At 39.9% G+C, this 23,528-nt stretch overlaps 1 protein-coding gene across 1 annotated transcript; it reads left to right on the plus strand.

Moving 5' to 3' along the window:
* The first annotated feature begins 5,862 nt into the window (after positions 1-5,862).
* Positions 5,863-22,175, plus strand: slc51a (solute carrier family 51 member A). Its single transcript, XM_034108272.2, has 8 exons — positions 5,863-6,050; positions 10,450-10,601; positions 11,770-11,843; positions 15,481-15,639; positions 18,193-18,304; positions 19,987-20,133; positions 21,319-21,424; positions 21,960-22,175. Exons 1-8 carry the CDS (start codon positions 5,981-5,983, stop codon positions 22,106-22,108), a joined length of 969 nt encoding a protein of 322 aa, XP_033964163.1. The 5' UTR covers positions 5,863-5,980; the 3' UTR covers positions 22,109-22,175.
* Positions 22,176-23,528: the final 1,353 nt, after the last annotated feature.

Genomic DNA, 23,528 nt, shown 5'->3' on the forward strand with positions numbered 1-23,528 from the left:
CGAGGATAAAGTAATGCATCACACGGGCAAAGCAGAAATAATAGCTTGAAGGCATTCATTAAAACCTGTGAAAGCCAAAGCTCACAAACGATCAGATGAGGTAATCGGGGAAGAGCAGAGGGAGAGCGTCCTCATGAGGCATTAAAACTATGGATGAAGAACATCTCTCGTCCTCAGGCATTATTTATGATCCGTATAAATAGTCTTAATTCATCGTGCGGAGCTCTATAGGCCTCTCTGTGTGCTGGAGAATTGTTCAAAAGAGCGCCATAAGATTTGCAGCAAACGCCTCACATGACGATGCCCCTGCATGTGTTGCTATGGGAACCAGGGTGGCATGTGATGTGTGTTGTCCAGGGGCTGCGGTCTCAAGACACACACACACACACACACACACACACACACACACACACACACACACACACACACACACACACACACACACACACACACACACACACACACACACACACACACACACACACACACACACACACACACACACACACACTTTCCCCTCCTCCAGCCGGAGTCCTGTTATCAATGAAAATGGGGGTTTTCTGTGTACAAAAACATCCCTTGTTTACTGGACATGTAATCCGTCTCCACATGTTTCCTGTGCTGTTCTCCTCTCTCCATTACCTCTGCCCAGGTGTGCGGAATTTCTGTTGCACAATTTAGAGCACCTGGCATCAATACGGCACAAAGGCTTCGGTGCCAGCAGAGAGAGTGGATCTTGTGCAGAGCCTTTGAAGGGGTTTGCTCAGTAGTGAAGTCACAGAATGAGCCAACATACTTTATTTATGTAAGAAGTTAAAGAAGAATGTGCATAAAAGGAAAACAAATATTTATATAGACAACATGTGCAATAAAAAGAAAATACAATTTAAATAGGTAAACATAAGAAGTTTGAGTAAAAATGTGCACTAAAAATTAAATGCAATAACAACATGTGTATACACATAGTATCGTTGTGAAGGACCAGGGTACAGGAAAAACAGGAGTGCAGGTTGAGGTGCAAAAATACAGATTTTATTAACCCAATATATGTACAGTTTTAAGATGGGTAATAAAATCAATTAGGTTTAAACAAAAAGGTGTAGATATCAACAGACACAATCTAGCATGTACACGCATAAGCAGAACGTCACAAAAATGGGTGACATCCTGTGTGCTCTTCTGTCCAAGAGCAACTCACATACACACCCCCCCCCCCTCCACACTGCAGGAATGTATAGCACTACTGATCAGTCCATTATTGCATGCAGGGGAAAGAGGCTCTAAAAAGGGGTGGCTTAAATGGAGTGGCCTCTTCAAACACCCCTCAGGGTTTGAGAGGAATGGTGTAGTCCAATTAGCTGACACGTCTATAAAGGCAGGTGTTTTCCATCAGCTCAGCCTTTTGCCAGGAGCAAGGTGAGCTGTAAGACACTGACATTAGGATTACACACAACACACAATAGATACTTTAATCTCTGTGTAATGTAAACAAAATCATAACCTTTACGATGTGTGTTCGATTGTGAGGCTTGTAGCCCTCACAATTTTCATTAGTAAAAAATGTGCACATTGCCCCGAATATAACCACAATTCATGCAGTGCTGATGGCCACCTCACCAACTCTTATAATACATCTTTAAATCCAGAAGTATTTGCATTCAGAAAAGCTGAGATCTAAACAAACAAAATGAAGGCAGGTTAGGACAAGATCTAACCCTGTTATTTATTTCCCCCTCTCCTCTGACCCCCAGGCTGGAGCGACAACATGTGCAATAAAAGGAAGAAAATATAATTAAAATAGGTCTATAAACATGAGAAGTTAAAGTAAAAAAAGTGCAAACAAAAATTCAACAACACAGATAGTATTGTTATTAGTACACATTGTGGATCTTTATATTATATTTGGCAGTAAGTTCAAAGATAGTGCTTATTTTACATTACTGTATATTATAAAAATGCTTGCCATGTAGGCTGTGTTTACTGGAGATGGAAATTATTTAGTTAGTGTTGTCGCTGAGATTCTTCCCGTTCCAATGATGTGTGGGATGTATTGATTTGATACAAGCAAGCCAGTGTTTCATGTCATGGTCCGGACCCACCGGTGGGCCCATCAAGTTCAGCATTCACTGTGATGAATATAAAATAAGACACTGATACCGTTTTCTTCAATGAACATTATTGAAAGAGAAATATACCATATCAGAACGTGTGTGTGTGTGTGTTCACGTACATAGCAATGTGGCAAGGCAAAATTGTGGAATGTCACCTCAGGCGCCTCTCCCTCAGGCGCCTCTCCCTCAGGGGCTTCTCCCTCAGGGGCCTCTCCCTCAGGGGCTTCTATCTCAGGGGCCTCTCCCTGGTCTGATGTAGGCTCATAGTCTGGATCGTTGTTGTCTTCCATTTCTGAGACATCTTCCTCTATCTCCTCTTCATCTGGTTCAATCTCCTCTTCATCTGGTTCAATCTCCTCTTCATCTGGTTAAAAAATGTGTCCAGAGCCCCTCGTACAGAAAATCGCCTAATCGTCGCCTGCGCATTGTGTCAATGCAACACACTCTCACTCCCTAAGCGTCCAATAGCGACGTTTGGTCAGTGTCCGTGGCGTCCAATTGTGACGCTCCTAGGCTCCTTCAGCGTCATAAAGGGACGCAAATAGCTTTCAACTGATTGCAATGTATTCCCATCTGCGTCGGGATTTCACGGTCATGGAAGCACGGCATTCGTTTATGTCGGCTGCCCTTAAAGGTAATGTGAGCGTCCATTCCCAGGAGTAAAGGATGGCAGAAGACACTACACTACCCAGAATCCCCAGCTATCGTTTGGACTACACCATGTGCTCTGTTTGACAAACCCCGTGATAGTCCTCAAGCTCTGTGATTGGAGAGTGTGCTCCGAGGGTTAGCCGATTCTCGAACAGCACTTGAAATGGGATGGAACCACGGCAGACTGTCCAAAACTGGATTTGAACGGGTCCACCGCGTCCCCCCCCCCCTCCCCCACCCCGTCCCCAGAACTACACATGCTGGCTATTCTGTTTCGCAACATGTTCTCTATGGCACGTCTCTACTGGGAGTTGTAGTTTTAAAAGTCGTTTTCGTATTTCCCATAATAAGAAGTTGCCAGTATTAAACTGTGTACATCCCTGGAGGTTTAGGGGACAGGAAACACTCACATTTAAAACATATAATTAATAAATGGCTGAAAATGGCTTGTGCCCATAATGGGCAGTAATATTAATATATATACCCACATGCCAGCTAAGGTCAGAAGAGCTTTATTTAACAGCTGGTCTTATGTCTGTGACCCCTGTGATAACATTACATTACATTAATTGATAAGCCTGAAACATGCACTTGTCAAGGTTCAGAGGCACATTTTGCAAATATGGCAGTAGCCATCGATCAGCTTAAGATAAGATATACTTTATTGATCCCAAGTTGGAACATTTGCGTTACATCAGCATGTGTAACAGTTAAATATGCAGTTGTGTTTATTTGAAAATCATTTAGTATAATCACATTTCACAATTCTGTGTTTTATATTCAACAACTCTGTGTTCTTTATTTATTGATTGTTCAATCCTGACAAGGCCGGAGATGAAATATCTACATACATCTATAAGAGTATAATACATTATGTATAATATCAGTTAAAATAAGTGCTTCAACATAGTTAACATTGCTGGAGGTATGCACACATATTGATAGATGTCTTGTAATGCACTATTGAGGAACCTGCAACCCAAGTTTTTCATTCAGTGCAGAACTACACCACAGTTGTGTAGGCCGATATGATATGTCAATAAACCTTAGAAAATCTTGAAATCTTGAAAGGGATGTGCAAAATAGTCATTATATACAGTCTTTAATTAACTATTAGTAGAGAATAACGAGTAATGAATATACTTTATAGGGATCCTATTAATATCTAATAATAAAAATATTGAAATTCAATAACATGCTTTAACCACCAGGTGTCCCTTGATATCAGCTGTGCACCTTTATGGTGTAAATACAGCCTATCTACCAATTGGATCAAATATAAAAGTGAGCCGAATTAGTGTTGATACATTGTGTGAAAAGAAATGTAAGATGTTGTTTAATGGCTGATATATTTATGATCCACGTCACGTTTTCAGTTCCTCATGTTTGTCTTCTCATCAGGGCTCTATAAATACAGAACTACGGCAGATATGTAATGTGTAATGCAGCCGAACCGTGTATTACAATGCCTTTATGTGATGACTTTCAAAGAGAAAAGCAAGCACACTCGGAATAAGGTATTATTATTATTTCGGTCTGTTTCCGGTATTTGTTAATGACGGTGTGCTCTGAGATGTGAGACTGGAATTGCACAGGGGGGAAATAACGTAGGCTATCTTTAGATGCGGATTTTGTTAAACTAATATGTTTAGGCTGTGGACCAACACTATACATTGACGGGGAAGGGGGTAGCAATAAAGATAACACCATTAAACAGTTACACAACATAACAGAAATAATATCGATAGCAGCGTCCCTAGCAACCACCTTGGTAACAATGAAAACGTCGCGATTTCCTGAAGTAATCTTCGTAATAACTAGCAAACTAAAGATCATGTACATCCACTGCACACATAATCTGAAATAACAACTCATATTTCTCGCATCAAATGACATCAAAACGCATTTTAATGGCCAAACTAACTTTAAAATAGGCATTTTACACCCAGAATAAAACGAAGTTCGGCGATGTTTTCTTTTTCTGCAGGGAGACATTTGAAGATCACGTGACATAGACGCCAGCCATCGGAATGAATGGTGAAAAAAACGGGGTTTGTCAAACAGAGCACATGGTGTAGGCCAAACGATAGCTGGGGATTCTGGGTAGTGTAGTGTCTTCTGCCATCCTTTACTCAGAAAACATATTTGTTTCTCCGAATCGAAGGGGAAAAATACAAAAGCATTGTACACAATTTAAACCAATCAATGTTGTGTAATTAACAAGGATAATCTGGTGTTTTTTAGTCGATGAGTAGTGCAGATATCACTGTAAAATCAATCGACAGTAAGAGGAGTACTTACTTCCGGGTGTAAAATTCTCCGTTATCCAATGGGAATGGATGCTCACATTGCCTTTAAGGGCAGCCGGCATAAACGAATGCCGTGCTTCCATGAGCGTCAAATCCCGACGCAGATGGGAATACATTGCAATCAGTTGAAAGCTATTTGCGTCCCTTTATGACGCTGAAGGAGCCTAGGAGCGTCACAATTGGACGCCACGGACACTGACCAAACGTCGCTATTGGACGCTTAGGGAGTGAGAGTGTGTTGGTCAATGAGTCAAATGTGAGCAAGGCACAAATATAACTTGAGCGCGAGAAAGTGAGAGGTTTGTGTTTCTCGAGGGGCACAGAGCTCGCACCTGTGAGAAGGTATGATCTATATATATATATATATATGTTTTCCATCGACAGGATGAACATAATACACTCATTCATTTTCTATGGCGGTCAAATCTGACCGAAAACATCATGGGTGTTTCACTGTTGAATAAATCACTCAAAATGCAATGCAAGTGGTGATCATCAAGTGTATATGTTCAGAGGCCTAATGTGGAGGATAACATAAGGTATTGAGGCAATTGGATGAAAAACACAATATTAATGATTAAAATAAAAGTCATTCTGTCACTTTTGACCCGAAACGCAAGAGAAGGGTTAAGAGTAAGACCATATCTAACCCTGTTGTGGATTACCTTTCTTATCCATATAAAGTTGTGCATGACCCCCCTCTCCTCTGATCCCCAGGCTGGAGCAGTGGAGCGGCTCCTCGGCCTATGACAGCCGGAGGGGGCGGGTCCAGGGCGGGCAGCAAGTGTCTCTGTATCCCTCCGTGGAAACTTTGAGGAGTTTCTTGTGAGGACCGGAGGAGGAGAGAGGAGAGGAAACACTGTGGATGTAACAGATCACTTTGGTGCATTTGTGAAAAAAACCTCCAACATGGACAACGGAACCACCGTCCACCCGAGTTGCCAGCAGAAGCCTCCTCTCGCCATCGACATCATCCACAGTGAGTAAACTCTGATTAAAGACCTGCATCTGTATTATTGATCTTTTACTGAAGTCTCTGTGGAGTTTGAAGTGGGACCAGCGGAGAAAAAGAGGTTAAACTGGTGGTGTGGAGGGGATTAAATCACGCTTCAAGGATTCCTGGAAGCCCCTGAATTTCACTTTGCAGGACGGTGGTTTTCAGGGCCGGAATAATAATGTATTTGAGGGGGGTCGAGCCCCAACCCCCCAATATAAACACTTACATTTTTAAATCAATGTTAGTTTACACAATGTGTCTCAGAACCAAGGAGATGCATCTCAACGCTGCTAGTTGTCAACTTAAACTTTCTATTTTTGATTCTACTTTTTATAAGGTTTGTTTTTAGATTGCATGTGTGAATTGTTTTATTTGGTACATGTTTAAATCTGAAATAAATGTAGATTTGTGGCGTGCAGATCTACTAAAGAACACAGACAATCCCATGATTAACAGCATTAACCTTTAAAAAACACCTCAAACACCATCTGTTCACTCAGGCCTTCGGCCTCAACTAAATTATAGTCACTTATTTCCTGCTATTGCTCTGTATGTCTATTATTACCTTTTGTTTTGTTACTTCTCACTGTAAAGCGTCCTTGGGTTTCGTGAAAGGCGCTATATAAATTTAAATTATTATTATTATTATTAAACAAATGTTCATTTAAATTTAGCAATTCTTATTTATTAAGTGTTAAATAATGATGTATTTTGAGGGGGGGTTGAGCCCCAACTCCCAATATAAACACTTATATTTATTTCAAATCAATGTTAGTTTACACAATATGTCTCGGAAACAAGGAGATGCATCTAAATCTTGCCGCCGTTAAAACTTCGATCTAAAAGTTACATTTTAAAAGATTAGTTTTTCGATTGCCTGTGCAAACTTTTTATTGATTTTTTCCTTAATTTAAAAGGTGCCCTGCAGACAGAGTGAACATCTACTGAAGCCAGACAATCCCAAGATTAACATAATGAAACAAATGTTCATTTAAATTCAGCAGTTCTTTTTTATTAAGTGTTGTATTTTATCCAATGCAAGAAAATCAACCGTATCTAGACGTTTTGTATCGTCCAATGACTGCCATGCTCTCTAAATATCGACAATGTCAATTAAAAAAACACTTATTCAAACTTTATGCAGCATAAAATGGATATACTAAAGTACCTCAACATTTGACATACTATATAGGAAGCCTACTTTGAGTAAATATACTTATTGCTGTAAGGGAAACTTCTGTGCAGCAGCAATGCAGCGGGAGTCACCGACTCAGGAAAGAGACACGGGAAGAGCAGGAGCTTTGATGTCAAACACTGATGGTTTATTTGGAGCTTCGGCCGGAGAATTCACATCACAAGTCACAGCAGCCACGATCTGACTGCACGAGAGAGTTGCCACGTCAATTCTGAAGAACTCTACCCCAGACCCGTGTGTTTAGCTAGTTCCGAGAGCATCATCAACATGCTGCATAACAAGGTAGAACCATAACACCGCTATGAGGGAGACAGAACACAGAGCACAGCAGCCAAGGTTACGAGATGCGCGTGCTCAGTCAGGACAGTTAGAACGGAAACTGGGTCAAAGTTCTGGGCCTTGGAAAATATTCCCCAACAATTGCCATTCCACCTCTGCAGTGAACACATTAACGCAACGTGTTCAGACAGAGCTCAGTGTTCTGTGTTTACAACTTCAACAATTTATCAGATAATCCACTAATCCATTCAACCCGGGTGGTGGTGCTTTTGTGAATTCATGTTTTATAGGCTTTCTGATTTATCCGTTACACACACTGCTCAGAAAACCCTGAGGTTTTAACATCCTGTAGGGCACATGTGTCAAACTCAAGGCCCGGGGGCCAAATCAGGCCCTTGGTGGATTTGATTTCGGCCCGCCGGTATATTGCACCTTCACTCAATCCTGAGGGTCTCCTCAGCTCAGAGCCTGAGCCCAAACATTGATGACTTTGCACCCGAGATGAGATGCCAAGTATCTGAGCTAGCATCACAGAGCAGCACTGAGTTAAATGGATGCTTCCTTCTGCACTTTCTCTCTCACGACAACAGGGCATGTTTGGCTTTCTCTTTGAGGGAAATAGTTTTCTTGAAGCTGTTGTTGGCCTGTGGAGAAATGTACTCATAAGAAATGACTCTGGAAAAGCTGCAGATAGATCCATAAGAAATTAATCCAACTGATTATTTAATGTTTAATGTTGTTTTTAAAGGCAGTAATTTAAGCTTTGTTAGTTCCAGGTTTAATATGTGCAATAAGTTCATTTCAATACGTTCTGCAATAAACATTGAACCAGTCCGGCCCTCGACTAGTACCCATTTTTTTATTTTGGCCCACTGTGTATTTGAGTTTGACACCCCTGCTGTAGGGAGAAAATCCACTGAAATAGAGCTCATTATTAATGACTTAAATGCAATAAGTCACTTGGTGAATGTGTTTTGTGTGAACTTACAATAGAAGGGAGACTAATAAATGCTTTTTGAGAATGGTGATTCCTCCACAGTAATGTTTAAATACATTTTAATCAAATTGCACTCTTACATTGTTGTTTCCTAGCTTCATAAATTGACTTTGTGTGCATTTAGTTATTTTTATGTTGCCTTTTTCTTTTTGATGCTGTACTTCATGACTAAGAGTGACTGTTGAACATCTACCACTCATTTGTACAGTCGGACTTCTCATTATGTGTAATCCAAGCACCGGATATACGCAGATATTAAATCTTGCGTAGGGCAGCAAATTGGTCGGCCCTGTGTATATCAGCCAGTAGATAAGAAACTAAAATGCTCTGGGTAATTTAGGAATATGGTCCACCACAAACGTATATTTAATATATATGTCAGTGTGTCCTTGGGCAAGACACTTCACCTGAACTTGCTCCTGTGGGTATTGTCCACAGTGACCATTGCATGTATAAAAAATATGTGTAATGTGTATTTGTAAAGCGCTTTGAGTACTGGAAAAAGCGCTATAATAAATGTAAGGAATTATTATTAAAATAGATTCTTGTTTAAAATGTCAATTATTTTGTGTTTTGCACGCGAAAAAGGTTGATGTATTATTATCAGATTACCTAAAATAGATATTGGTACTGCTCCAAGAACACATTGCATTGTTTGGGCTTTAAATAAAGTCTCACAAGTAACATGTGGATCACTTTAGTCAGTGAACAAAGCCATCTTAAGTCTCTTAATTGCACAAAGATGCTTACGAATAGCACCGCTGAAGTTTTACTCGGTAGTTTAATAGATAGATTAATTAGAATAATGAGACAGCAGAGTTCAGAAACAATTACCAAAGTATGCGGTGGATTAAAAAGCAAATGCAACACAGGGCCAGCTATAGGGAGATGCATGTTTGTGTGTTTGCTGATTAACTCCCGATGACTTCGGATACCAGAGAATAAATGACGCATTTCGGTAAAAAACGGACAATTTACTGTCAGCATGTTGAAACACTTTACTCCCCCCTTCCTCGCACAGCTTCATTGCCCTCTCTTTCCTGCTGCTTCCTGGAAAGGGCACCTTGTTACTTCCCATCAGTGTGAATAATACTACCTGCCTGCTTTGATCACTTCGGGTCCGTTTGTTCGCCAGGCTGAGGAATAAATAATCTTGTGTTTTGATGAAAGCTCAATAAGTCTGTGTTGCATACGGCGTTATGAAAATCGAGACAAGCAAATGCTGGAAGCAGAAGACTTCACTCTGTCAACATGCTTGTCTATTGCAACCAACATTTGATTTTCATCTGTCGTTTCACTTCAATATTTACTGTAAGAAACAAACCCTCAACATCTGGCTCTTTTTGTTATTGATCAAGCAACAATTTATAATATATTAGAGAATTTAAAGGTCCCATATCATGCTTTTCTGGTTATGACCCGTCCCCTGGTGTTATGAAGGTGTTTCTGCATGTAAACGGTCTGCAGAGTCACAACCCTCAAAGTACACCCTGTAGCGAGTAAAACTCTAACACCGAGAAGACCTGTCTGCTGCCCCAGAACGCCTCGTTGGACATTTCTCTTTTTCCATTGTTTACTTCTTGGGTACAGTGACGTATTTCGGTTATAGTGACGTAACTAATGACATGCATCATCCTTAGATTTGAAATGTAAGTCATTTAGAAAGTGCTACCATGCTAACACGCTAATTTAAGATGGTGAAAATCATAGCTATTATACCTAAACAAGATTTTCTCTACTTGTTATTCTCTGTCAGTCATTCATTCCTCCTGCCTGTGTAAACATCTCAAGGCTAATATAGTTACCCATTACCTTCATAAAGATCTTATCAATCTCAATTTCCCGTGCAGAATCCCAGCTCACGTCTGACAGCCGCTCATTCATTGTAACTTCTCTTCTGTCTCTTCCAGATTTGGACATTTTCGGCATCGTCCTCTACTCTGTGCTCACCTTCATGGCCGCCGTGTCCATGCTGGTCTTCATGGAGGAGTGTGTGTACATATATAGGAAAGTGCCCAACAACAAGAAGAGTTTGATCCTCTGGGTGAACGGGGCGGCACCGGTAGGTAGAGCGTCAGGGCTGAGTGAGGCAAGCAGGACCCAAATGCAGATGAACAGAAAAAATACCTTTATTTCAAGGCTACTGAAACAAACTTGGACAAACCAGTACTCAAATACGACAAGGAACTCACAAAGACTAACAGAAAACACAGAACCTAAATACACCCAGGACTAATCAAACAAACAAGAGACAGGTAGGAGGGAGGAGAAAGCACAGGGGCACCAGGTGAACACAATCGGGTTATCAGGGAGGGAAAACAGACAGAAAGCAACAGGCAGGAACGGGGGGTGAAAATAAAACAGGAAACCAAAGACAGACAAGACAAAACACAACACGGACAGATCGTGACATAGAGACTCTGAAAACATGTGCACTGTCGGGTCGAATGGATCTTCTTGTCATGTATTCTTTGTTTGAAGAGTTAGTCCAAAGAAGACCAGGAAGCTTCTCGAAAAGTTCAACAGTATTTATTAATGCAATAGTATAGTAGGTTTACAAGGGAACACACCTGTGGCCCCTCTATTCAATCCACAGTCCACTTTAAGCAGTTGGCTGTCGCATGAATAAAAGAGAACGTTTCTCAAAGTCAACTTTATTGTCAATCTCAAAATGTTTGTACACACAGAAAGATCGAAATACTGTTTCCCGCGGTCCCGAGGTATAAAAAACTCACACATTAAAATGCAAGAACACAAAATTACCGTTTACTTCAGTAAGCAGGATATATATATATAAAAAAAAAAGACGGGAGAACACAATTGTCCATAGCAGCAGGATATATATAAAGAGTTTCTCTATCTAACATCGTGTTTTTTATGTTCCCACTCGTATCTTCCATTGGCTGACGTGGACGGGTCTTCTTCTGTAGTCCTCTGATGACGTAGCCATGATGTTTGTTGGTCCTTAAACACATAATAATTGTAGTAATGCAGCGTCGATGAGTGAGAGTTTGAGACGATGTGTGTAGTATCTCCACGCGTCATTCTCCTTATACTCACATGCACAATATACTGTTAGCTACATGCTACTGTGAGGCTAAAAACAAATATCAACCTGAAACCAGAACTCCAAGGTGTCGCCCACATCCGGTCTGTGGGAAAACGCTGCTATAGTAAATTAAAAGTTCAATATATTGATTATTTCTCACAGTCTCTCCTCTGTGTTGCAGGTGATCGGCACCATGTCGTGTGTTGGGATGTGGATCCCCAGAGCCACCATGTTCACTGATATGACCTCGGCATGGTGGGTTTCTGTTTCCCTTTGTCTCAGCTTCCAGATCTCACTGTGCTGTGTGTTGCTTTTCACCCACAGGGCCACACATGGGAAACCTGAACCGCACAGCCCGCTGACATTTATAGAAAACAGTGGTGCTGTTGTGCAACGTGTGGGGACGTTTTGGCTTCCCTCCTCTCTGAGCTCCAAAACATGTGCTAATTTCTTCTTGTATTCCCCTCTCACTGACTCATCTACCTACACTCATGTAAACAAGTCATTTAGACACACTTGTTCCACAGAATTACCCTGCTAAGCTGTTTACATCGCTCACAAGAACCAATATGCATGATTAAACCCTGATGCCTTATGTCTTGAACGTAACTGTTCTCCTTTTCCAAATGAAGTCATGCTGCTCCCGTGGTCTACCCTCAATGTCACTGTTATAAGAGTTGCAAAACTTTGTACAAACACACTTTTCTTTTTTCACGAGAACGGAAAATAGTACATCAGAAATTCTGAAAACCCAAATTCTGTAAACACGACTCATCCCTTAGTGACACTTCTCTGCGTAGTTTCTTCGCCGTAGGGGTGCCAGCCGTGCATACTACGATTAATGTAAAACACCGGATGATTCTAATCCTATGGTTACACCCTTTAGATAACTAAAGTCCTCTTTTTCCAAATGCATGTCGCTCCTGTGGTGTACCGTCTTTGTGTCCCTTCTACAAGGTCTGTAAACAGGCAAGAGAATACTCCACGACTTTTGACTTTTACTTCTCACATGTTGAACTCAAATACCTGTACTTTCTACTTCTCACATATTGAACACAAATACCTGTACTTTCTACTTCTTACATGTTGAACTCAAATACCTGTACTTTCTACTTCTTACATGTTGAACACAAATACCTGTACTTTCTACTTCTTACATGTTGAACCCAAATACCTGTACTTTCTACTTCTTACATGTTGAACCCAAATACCTGTACTTTCTACTTCTCACATATTGAACACAAATACCTGTACTTTCTACTTCTTACATGTTGAACCCAAATACCTGTACTTTCTACTTCTTACATGTTGAACCCAAATACCTGTACTTTCTACTTCTCACATGTTGAACACAAATACCTGTACTTTCTACTTCTCACATGTTGAACCCAAATACCTGTACTTTATACTTCTCACATGTTGAACACAAATACCTGTACTTTATACTTCTTACATGTTGAACTCAAATATCTGTACTTTCTACTTCTCACATGTTGAACACAAATACCTGTACTTTCTACTTCTTACATGTTGAACACAAATACCTGTACTTTCTACTCCTTACATGTTGAACTCAAATACCTGTACTTTCTACTCCTTACATGTTGAACTCAAATACCTGTACTTTCTACTTCTTACATGTTGAACTCAAATACCTGTACTTTCTACTTCTTACATGTTGAACACAAATACCTGTACTTTCTACTTCTTACATGTTGAACTCAAATACCTGTACTTTCTACTTCTCACATGTTGAACACAAATACCTGTACTTTCTACTCCTTACATGTTGAACTCAAATACCTGTACTTTCTACTTCTCACATGTTGAACACAAATACCTGTACTTTCTACTCCTTACATGTTGAACACAAATACCTGTACTTTCTACTTCTCACATGTTGAACACAAATACCTGTACTTTCTACGTCTTACATGTTGAACTCAAATACCTGTACTTTCTACTTCTCACATATTGAACACAAATACCTGTACTTTATACTTCTTACATGTTGAACACAAATACCTGTACTTTCTACTTCTTACATGTTGAACCCAAATACCTGTACTTTCTACGTCTTACATGTTGAACTCAAATACCTGTACTTTCTACTTCTCACATATTGAACACAAATACCTGTACTTTCTACGTCTTACATGTTGAACTCAAATACCTGTACTTTCTACTTCTTACATGTTGAACACAAATACCTGTACTTTCTACTTCTCACATGTTGAACACAAATACCTGTACTTTCTACTTCTCACATGTTGAACCCAAATACCTGTACTTTATACTTCTCACATGTTGAACACAAATACCTGTACTTTATACTTCTCACATGTTGAACACAAATACCTGTACTTTATACTTCTTACATGTTGAACTCAAATATCTGTACTTTCTACTTCTCACATGTTGGACACAAATACCTGTACTTTCTACTCCTTACATGTTGAACTCAAATACCTGTACTTTCTACTTCTTACATGTTGAACACAAATACCTGTACTTTCTACTCCTTACATGTTGAACTCAAATACCTGTACTTTCTACTTCTTACATGTTGAACTCAAATACCTGTACTTTCTACTTCTTACATGTTGAACACAAATACCTGTACTTTCTACTTCTTACATGTTGAACTCAAATACCTGTACTTTCTACTTCTCACATGTTGAACACAAATACCTGTACTTTCTACTTCTCACATGTTGAACACAAATACCTGTACTTTCTACTTCTTACATGTTGAACACAAATACCTGTACTTTCTACTTCTTACATGTTGAACTCAAATACCTGTACTTTCTACTTCTCACGTGTTGAACTCAAATACCTGTACTTTCTACTTCTCACGTGTTGAACTCAAATACCTGTACTTTCTACTTCTTACGTGTTGAACTCAAATACCTGTACTTTCTACTTCTCACATGTTGAACTCAAATACCTGTACTTTCTACTTCTCACGTGTTGAACTCAAATACCTGTACTTTCTACTTCTCACGTGTTGAACTCAAATACCTGTACTTTCTACTTCTCACGTGTTGAACTCAAATACCTGTACTTTCTACTTCTTACATGTTGAACCCAAATACCTGTACTTTCTACTTCTTACATGTTGAACCCAAATACCTGTACTTTCTACTTCTCACATGTTGAACTCAAATACCTGTACTTTCTACTTCTCACATGTTGAACTCAAATACCTGTACTTTCTACTTCTCACATGTTGAACTCAAATACCTGTACTTTCTACTTCTCACATGTTGAACTCAAATACCTGTACTTTCTACTTCTCACATGTTGAACACAAATACCTGTACTTTCTACTTCTTACACGTTGAACTCAAATACCTGTACTTTCTACTTCTTACACGTTGAACTCAAATACCTGTACTTTCTACTTCTCACATGTTGAACACAAATACCTGTACTTTCTACTTCTTACACGTTGAACTCAAATACCTGTACTTTCTACTTCTCACATGTTGAACACAAATACCTGTACTTTCTACTTCTTACATGTTGAACTCAAATACCTGTACTTTCTACTTCTTACATGTTGAACCCAAATACCTGTACTTAGTAAGAGGGACCAATGGAAACATTTATTAGCTAACAATGACATCATTGTTCTATTGATATAAAGGGAGGTCAGGTACTCTTTAAAGCAGCTGCTAGTTATGGGTACTTTTTACTGAAGTACATTTAAAGCCTCTTTACTTTTACTTGAGTAAAGAAGTTTAGTCAGTACTTCTACTTTCACCAGAGTATTTGTAAACACAAGTATCTGTACTTGAGTAAAGGATGTGTACTTTTGCCATCTCTGTGCAGTTGTAGTGAATGTTCCAGCACGTCTTCTCATTTCTCATCCCCTTCCTCACCATAGCTACTTTGCGGTGGTGGTGTTCAAGTTCCTGATCCTCATGGTGGAGGAGGTGGGGGGGGACGAGGGCTTCCTGAAGCGAGCGGGCAGATATAAACTGAAGATCAGCACCGGGCCGTGCTGCTGCTGCTGCCTCTGCCTGCCTCACGTGGAAATCACACGGTAAGCTGAGATATACTGGCATCAATGTTCTGCTTTTCCTCAAACTCTGTATCTCTAGCAAGCCCCCGGGTGCGAGCTGAGGAGCACATGTTGGTTTAAGCAGCAGCAAGTTGTCGGAGAGTTCCCATCGCACGCTGGGGATTTAGAAATCTGCTCCTGGAGTCTTTTAGGAGATGTTTTGTTATCACGTGTTGAGTCAGTCAGTACTGTAAATCTGTAAACTGAGATATACTGGCATCAATAGTCCACTTTTTTTTCTTTTTGTTTATTTCAATCATCTGTTTATTAGATTCACATTTCAAAGGTGCAAGAAATATCTGTATTAGACTTTTTTGCACTACTTTTTATTTTGTATTTTGTTAAATATGTTGTATTGTTGGAGGAGCTCAGGTCAGAAGAATTATATATATGACAATAAAACCTTTGCATCTTGAATCTAATGGGAATCAAATCATATTCCCTGTCTAACACCTTTTTAAAATACCTGTAAAAACATCCAACAACTGCAATTAATCCAGTTTCTTACCAAAAACAAAATTGTACAAGTTGACATTGAAACACATCAGAACACTGTTATAATTGACCTTTGCCCGATACTCATTTTTATTGAAAAGAGTCTCATCATTTTTGTTTAAGGAGACCTATGTTAGTGGTTAGCCAACAGCACAACCGCTCGACTTATATTTCTTTCTTTCATACTGCTCTGTGTCTCAGGTGTGTTGGTATCAACTGTTGAGTCAGTCAGTACTGTAAACATGAGATTTATCTTCTAGCTACGGGTCTATTTGGTTTCAAGATCGAGCAGAATGATAACCAAACCCTAGCTTTCCTTAGGGCAGTGTTTCTCAAACTTTTTCATACCAAGGACCACTTAACCAATAAAAAAACACTCGCGGACCACCTAACTCCAAAATCACATCGTTTTTCTACAACAGATTACAAATCGCCTGAAAATGGTACAAACAAGTGGTAACATGTTTGATGAAGGTGGTGCGCTGGGCTATATCATGCAATCGAAAGTGAAAGTTAAGCTCGCTCCATTGCGGAGATATTCCCGCGAGAGTGCGTAAAACTTTAATTTATTAATTAATTTAAAATGGGAAATTGTACCAATATACTCACGGACCACTAGGGGGTGCTCACGGACCACCAGTGATCCGCGGACCACACTTTGAGAAGCACTGCCTTAGGGAGTACTAAATATAGTTAGGGGAAATTCCTTATTCCTAGGAGTCACATGGGGAGCTTGAAATCACTCTCACGTGTGTCCATTCGGTGAACTGCCAGCAACCCATGAGCTTATTTTAGCGGTACACAGCTGCTCAAATTAAGCTACAAATCGATAACGATTACATTTTTCAATTCAATTATTTCATCCTGCTGTGTTTCCCATGAATGCAATTGACTCACATTGCATGTCTCCTCGAGTCTCCTTAGTAAACGTTATGATAACACAAGCAACTGTCTTTTTATCAGTTTGAAACGGGTGTTTGGAGTAACTCGTGCCAGGTTTATTGGAAAGTCGTCATTTGCCTGAATTACAACAGAAAAGTTAGCATTAGCCGTAGCACCACTTTAGCCATATTTTCGAAGGTAATACACATATCTTTAAATCTGAGCTACAGCACGTTACTGATTGACATGCCGTGTTGTTTTTAGGGGTCACAGACAGTCGTGCACTTTGAAGTGGTCTGGTTGGAGATTGCCTAAACTCAGAGATGTGAAGGCAGGTTGACAAACTCCTGGTCGTTCAACTCTTTAAAGACCGGGTCCAGTGTGTATCGTAAAAGTGTGTGTTGTCGTGAATAGTTTCTTGAAGTCTATAGCAGGAACATTAGGTTTAAATATGTGCAATTCTAACAAAGAAATCAACTTATTGTATGAATGACCTCTTTTTTACTTTACCACTTATTGTACGATATGTGTAAGTGACCGGAAGTGATTAATTTATCCTATGATAGGGACACGACCCAGGATTATTTTGTTGTACTTATCGTACCTAAATGTTCACGACTTATATTCAATATTAGGAGGTGTGTGGCGCAGTGGGTTGTGTGTTGGGATCAGGGGGGCACAGGTTCAAACCCCACTGCAGTCAGCATGTCGTTGCCCGTCCAAAGTGCTCCTGCGGGGATTGCCCACAGTATTGTAAGTCGCTTTGGATAAAAGCGTCTAACATGTAATGGATAATTATCATAATGCATACGCCAAACACATGTTCCTATTTACCGTTATGCACTGCTGAACAGTGAAAATAAGTTGTTTCTTGTAAACTCCTTTCTTCTTGAATGCAGCGCCCAGTTTCCCAGCAGCGGTATGATGCACCACGAGGGAGTTTTAACGTTGTTGTTATTGATGTTGCTCATGCAGACTGTAGACAATAGATGTGCCTTGAATTGTTCCTAACATCCTGCGGTAATAATTCAGGATGGATCAGGGCATTGCTGGGTTCACATTAGACTTTTCAGGAGGTTTTTGTTATACGTTTGGGGATTAAAAGCATTATCCGTCATCGGCAGCGTCTCTGAAACGTTTCCTCTGCTCGTCCTCCAGGCGCACGCTCTTCCTGCTCAAACTGGGCTCCTTCCAGTTCGCCGTCCTGAAGATTGTCTTCACCATCCTCTCCATTGTGCTGTGGACCAACGGCAACTTCGACCTGTCCGACGTGAGTTTATACCTCGGGGAATCTCTCAGTGCTATTCTCATTTATTTACGCATAACAAGCCAGATTCCCAACTGTTGTTTGCATGTCCGTTTTTAGGAGTTGCCCTGCAGCACTTTACCAACATCAGATTGCTTTGTTCTTCCCGGAGTGAAATCAGTTTGGTTCCAGTTTATAATTCAATATTTAAGTAAATGTAAGAAGTAAAAAACGTGCATTAAGAAGAAAAAATGTTATATAAATATATTTATACTTCGATAACAAGTACAAACATGCACATTGTACTTAATTAGGTAACAATAAATATGCAAAACTGTGTATATTTCAATATATAAAGTGGTGTATACGTATTTAACACTTGCTAAATGAGCAAAAACCTTTTTATATCTTGTGCAAAAGAATTCAATAAATACATTATCAATATGGATATTAAACATCGTTATCATTAAGCAATGATAATTATCCTCTCTGTCTCTCTAACTAATTAATTAACATGCTTAATTAAATTGTAACTAATTCTGCGTTTGAGTCGTGATGATTTAATGCATTCATGTGTCGGTAATTCATGTTCCTCACTACTCGAGACATTATGAGCTTGATTGGTTAATGCTTCGTGAATCTTTAATGACTTCCTGGCATGGAAAAGATCATTTGAGACTCATTGGCCGTTTCTCAATCGCGAGGATGCTGGCTTGGTAGTCGCGTACTTCCAAGTCACTTCCTTCAGAAACGAAGCCAGTATGCTTCCAAGCCACGGCTTCGGAAAACGAAGAAGAATGGAACAGGCTAACAAGTGTGCCACTCTCTCTAACGGTTTCAACATAAACTGTACCGAAATAAATACCTCACGATGTCTATCTAATTATGAACTTGCTTTACTTTCACGGAACACATTGTTGGTGAAAACAAACAAAAGTAACATATTTACCAACACGTGTTCTACGCCACTATACTTACATTTAAATGTGTGCTGCGTCAGTTCAGCCATTCTCCGCAAGGGTTTTTGAAATTGGTCCGTGCGCAAAGCATTGTGGGGATTTTAAGTCTACCCATGTGCAGCCTTGAAATTTCCCCCAAACCAAGGACGCGGCCTCGGTGGAATTCCAAGTATGCTGGAGATCGGAACGGTCCTTCGGCGACACTCGATGACGTAGCATCCTTGAAATATTGGCTTGGAAGCCAGTATCCTCGAGATTGAGAAACGGCCTGTGTATCCTCCTTTGAAGACAGAGTGAATATCCTGACAAACATTGGCTCTGTCGCCACGCAGACATTCATTGAAGATGCTACCACCGAAAAGCAATACCACTCATTACTTGATGATCCATTTGGTACTTGATCACATAAACTCTTAATTAGTGGTGAGCGCCAGGACTTGAAGAAGCGTTCTGGAGTCACTGATTAACGGAGTCACTGCGACCGTTCAGTTACACATTACTTTAGGCCGTGTTGTGTTTCCTGGGAGAGAGTAAAAGATTAAAATATCATTTAAAAAAAGAAAATGAACAACTTTCAAGAACCTCAATTTCCCCCCGAGGATAAATAACTAATTCTGATGAGAAGAAGAAAGTGAAACATGGGCATCCGTTTAAGACTCTTTTAGAGCAATGTTAATGTTGTTATGTTAACACAACTGTAAAGGCATAATGACTCAAATTGAAATGTTGTATTATTTCATGTTCCAGTTGAGCATCACAGGAACGGCGATCTGGATCAACCCGTTCGTGGGCATCTTGACGATCATCGCCCTGTGGCCGGTCGCCATCATGTTTATGCACCTGAGAGTCACCCTGCGGACCCTCAAGATCATCCCCAAGTACGCCATGTACCAGGTGAGACTCTCATGTCAAATGCACCCTATATAGCCAAACTGTATCCTACCTGGAGGGTCCTCACTTAGGATGTACACTTAGTGTGCGTAGGATGCAGCATTGGTTTTTATTCATGTATAAAGCCATTTGAGGAAAGCTTCCACCGCACATATGTGCCAGATCTGCTCCAGTTTGTGACTCTTACAACCTCAGACCCAGAGCCTGGATACGGGTCCAGGTTCCTGGATACGGGTCCAGGTTCCTGCCGTGCGGACTGAGGCTGGAGAAAGGAGTCTTTTTTTATTACGGTCCTTGGAATGACCTTCAATCACGCCTCAAACTGACGGCACTTGTCTCAATAGCACGTTTTAAATTGAAGTTGTCTGAGGTCCTTACCACCAGCTGCTCTTGCAGTAATAAGTAGTGCACCTTTCTTACTGTCCTAATGTGCTCAATGTAGTGACTGCTTTTTCCTCTTTTGCTTTCTGTATTTTATATGTTTGTGTTGTGTGTAACGCTGCTGCCTTCTTGGCCAGGTCAGCTTTGAAAATTAGATTTTAACTCAATGTTTTTATCTGGTTAAATATTAAACACACACACACACACACACACACACACACACACACACACACACACACACACACACACACACACACACACACTTTCCTGATAGTGCCGTAATCTGGAGGAGAAAGGCAAGTTTATTTATACAGGACCTTTCAACACAAGGCGATTCAAAGTGCTTTACACAAATGAAAGACATTAAACATATTATAAAAACGCTCATTTAAAAGCAAAGATAATAAAACATGAATAACAAAGGAACATTAATTAAAGTGACCGCGCAGTGTGAGATACACACATCTGAAATGTTTAGCTCTGACTCTCAATCATTGCTCACTTTCTAGCAGAAATAGTTTCCTGACCTCACTTCCTTTTCTAACTTCAGTTATTTCAAGTGTTTCATGCTAAACGAACCCCCCTTTGGAACATGTTCATCTCAATCTGCAACCAATATTCAGAACGGATCCTGGCCATATTTGTGTAGCATATCAAATTTAATTTTCACACACACAGCTGTTCACACACACCTCCCAGCTCATATGGATGTAAACATTTCTAATAAAATGTCAGGATAGGACGGTCATAAGGTTTTTACTGGGTTTTACAGTGGACATTTGTGTGTGTGTGTGTGTGTGTGTGTAGCTGTTGCTGATCTTGAGCCAGCTGCAGACAGCCATCATCAACATCTTGGCGTTGAAAGGCACCATCGCCTGCACTCCGCCCTTCTCCGCCACGTCCAGAGGATACAGTGAGTCAACACGGAGAAACGCATGCATTCAAATCAATAAAGCATTTCAAATGTTATCTGAAAACATCTGTAGTTTCATTTAGTCACTTGTGAGCAATCAGTTGTTGTAGGGGGAGACACTACAGGCGCATAGGGTGAAGGTTTTAAGACCAGATGTGTGAAATAGGAATTTTGGCATATAAATTTGGACATATTTTAGTGATAAAATGCTCCATAAATCAGTTTTATTAAATGTTATGTTTAAATATTCTTTTGAGGCGTTATGTAATGCTGACTTTTGGGGAATTTAGGAGTAATCTACAGACACAGATAGACAGAGTTATGTAAAACAAGACATAATATTGAAGATAGACTCGAATGAAAAGGCCTGAAGTGACACTTAAACGCTTAAAAATGTACAATTGGTGAATTTACTGACGTGTTTTCTGTAAAACAGAAACTCTTCAGCTTGTGTTAACCACAGACCGTATTTCAAGGAACCAATTACGTTTTGAGACAAGTGTGTGACAAAGTGCTGACTCATGTCTCCCCTCAGTGATGGGTCAGCAGCTTTTGGTCCTGGAGATGTTCATCATCACGCTGGTGACGCGGCTGCTTTACCGCCGACAGTACGACCCGTTACCGGACGAGCAGAAAGAAATCAACGAAAACACCAAGATGGTGTCAGTACACAGGTCTGCATGAGGAGTGTGAGTGTGAGTGTGTGTGTGTGTGTGTGTGTGTGTGTGTGTGTGTGTGGTGTGTGTGTGTGTGTGTGTGTGTGTGTGTGTGTGTGTGTGTGTGTGTGTGTGTGTGTGTGTGTGTGTGTGTGTGTGTGTGTGTGTGTGTGTGTGTGTGTGTGTGTGTAGTGTGTGTGTGTGTGTGTGTGTGTGTGTGTGTGTCGTGTGTGTGTGTGTTGTGTGTGGTGTGTGTGTGTGTGTGTGTGTGTGTGTGTGTGTGTTTGTTTGTGTGTGTTTTTATCACCTGCAAGTGTTTGGTTAGAGATTATATAAGTCATAAATATACATGTGTTATGAATGATAGTGAAATTAAATATGTAAATTCAAGCTTGTACAAACTGCTTGCTTCTGCTCCACAATCCAGCCCCCAGCATTATATTTGTTTCCCATTTTTGTCATTTCAATTAGATTTTACCAAAAAAGACGATGCATGTATACATTATTGACATGTTCATAATTGTCGCTGAAAGAAACGGTGTGTAAAAGTGCAACTGAAAGTACTGCTCAGTTTCAAACTCCATTGTTTTATTTATATTTTATCAGTAAAATTTAGATTTTTCTCTGTTTGTGTGTTGACTATTCTCTTCTTCAGCTACGTTATGACATTGAACAAAAGAAAGGAAGTATTTGATAACAAATCGAAGTATAAATTACGTTCTAAGGAAATAAAAAGGAAATGATTAGGAACCCCAAAATATAATGTGAAACCCCCACTTATTTATACCTGTATTTCCGTGAGGCGTAAATGAAAATACATTGAATTCGTATCTTGTAGTTTCAGCATTTTACACTGCATGTCTCTCTGCTGTGTCATTCATATGTTCATGTCACACACTCACCGCTAGGGGGGCAGTAAGAACCTAAATCTGGAGGATACCTGCTTATCATGAGCTGCCAGTGTTTATGCCCAGAGGCTGTCTTGTTCTTGAACTGTTTGTACAATTAATATTAACATATTCAATATTTATTACGACACCGCAGACATACAGTACATATTCATCATGTCAGGGAGGAAGGAGAACTTCACACACACTGTTCCAATCATAAACAAGCATAGCTTATTGGTAATTGTTGAATTGCTTAAATATAACATCTGGGAATTCAAATCGTTCAATTGTGAATGAAAATGATTGTATTTATTTTTATTTTTAATATGTTGACGTTGTGAAGGTGTCCTCGTTTCGGTAATTGTGATGCATTTCTGACTAATTATAGTATTTTTTTACAAACTTAACAATTAAAGCATAAAATAAAGAACAAGTGTATCTATTATATGTTTTATTGTAATATGTATTGAATTATAAGTCATGAGACCTCAACCAACATAATAATACTACTTACACGAGTCATAATAATCTAAACAAAATAAGATATAATAGTATAAT

This window comes from Pseudochaenichthys georgianus, chromosome 20 (genome assembly GCF_902827115.2).
Source record: "Pseudochaenichthys georgianus chromosome 20, fPseGeo1.2, whole genome shotgun sequence".
NCBI lineage: Eukaryota > Metazoa > Chordata > Actinopteri > Perciformes > Channichthyidae > Pseudochaenichthys > Pseudochaenichthys georgianus.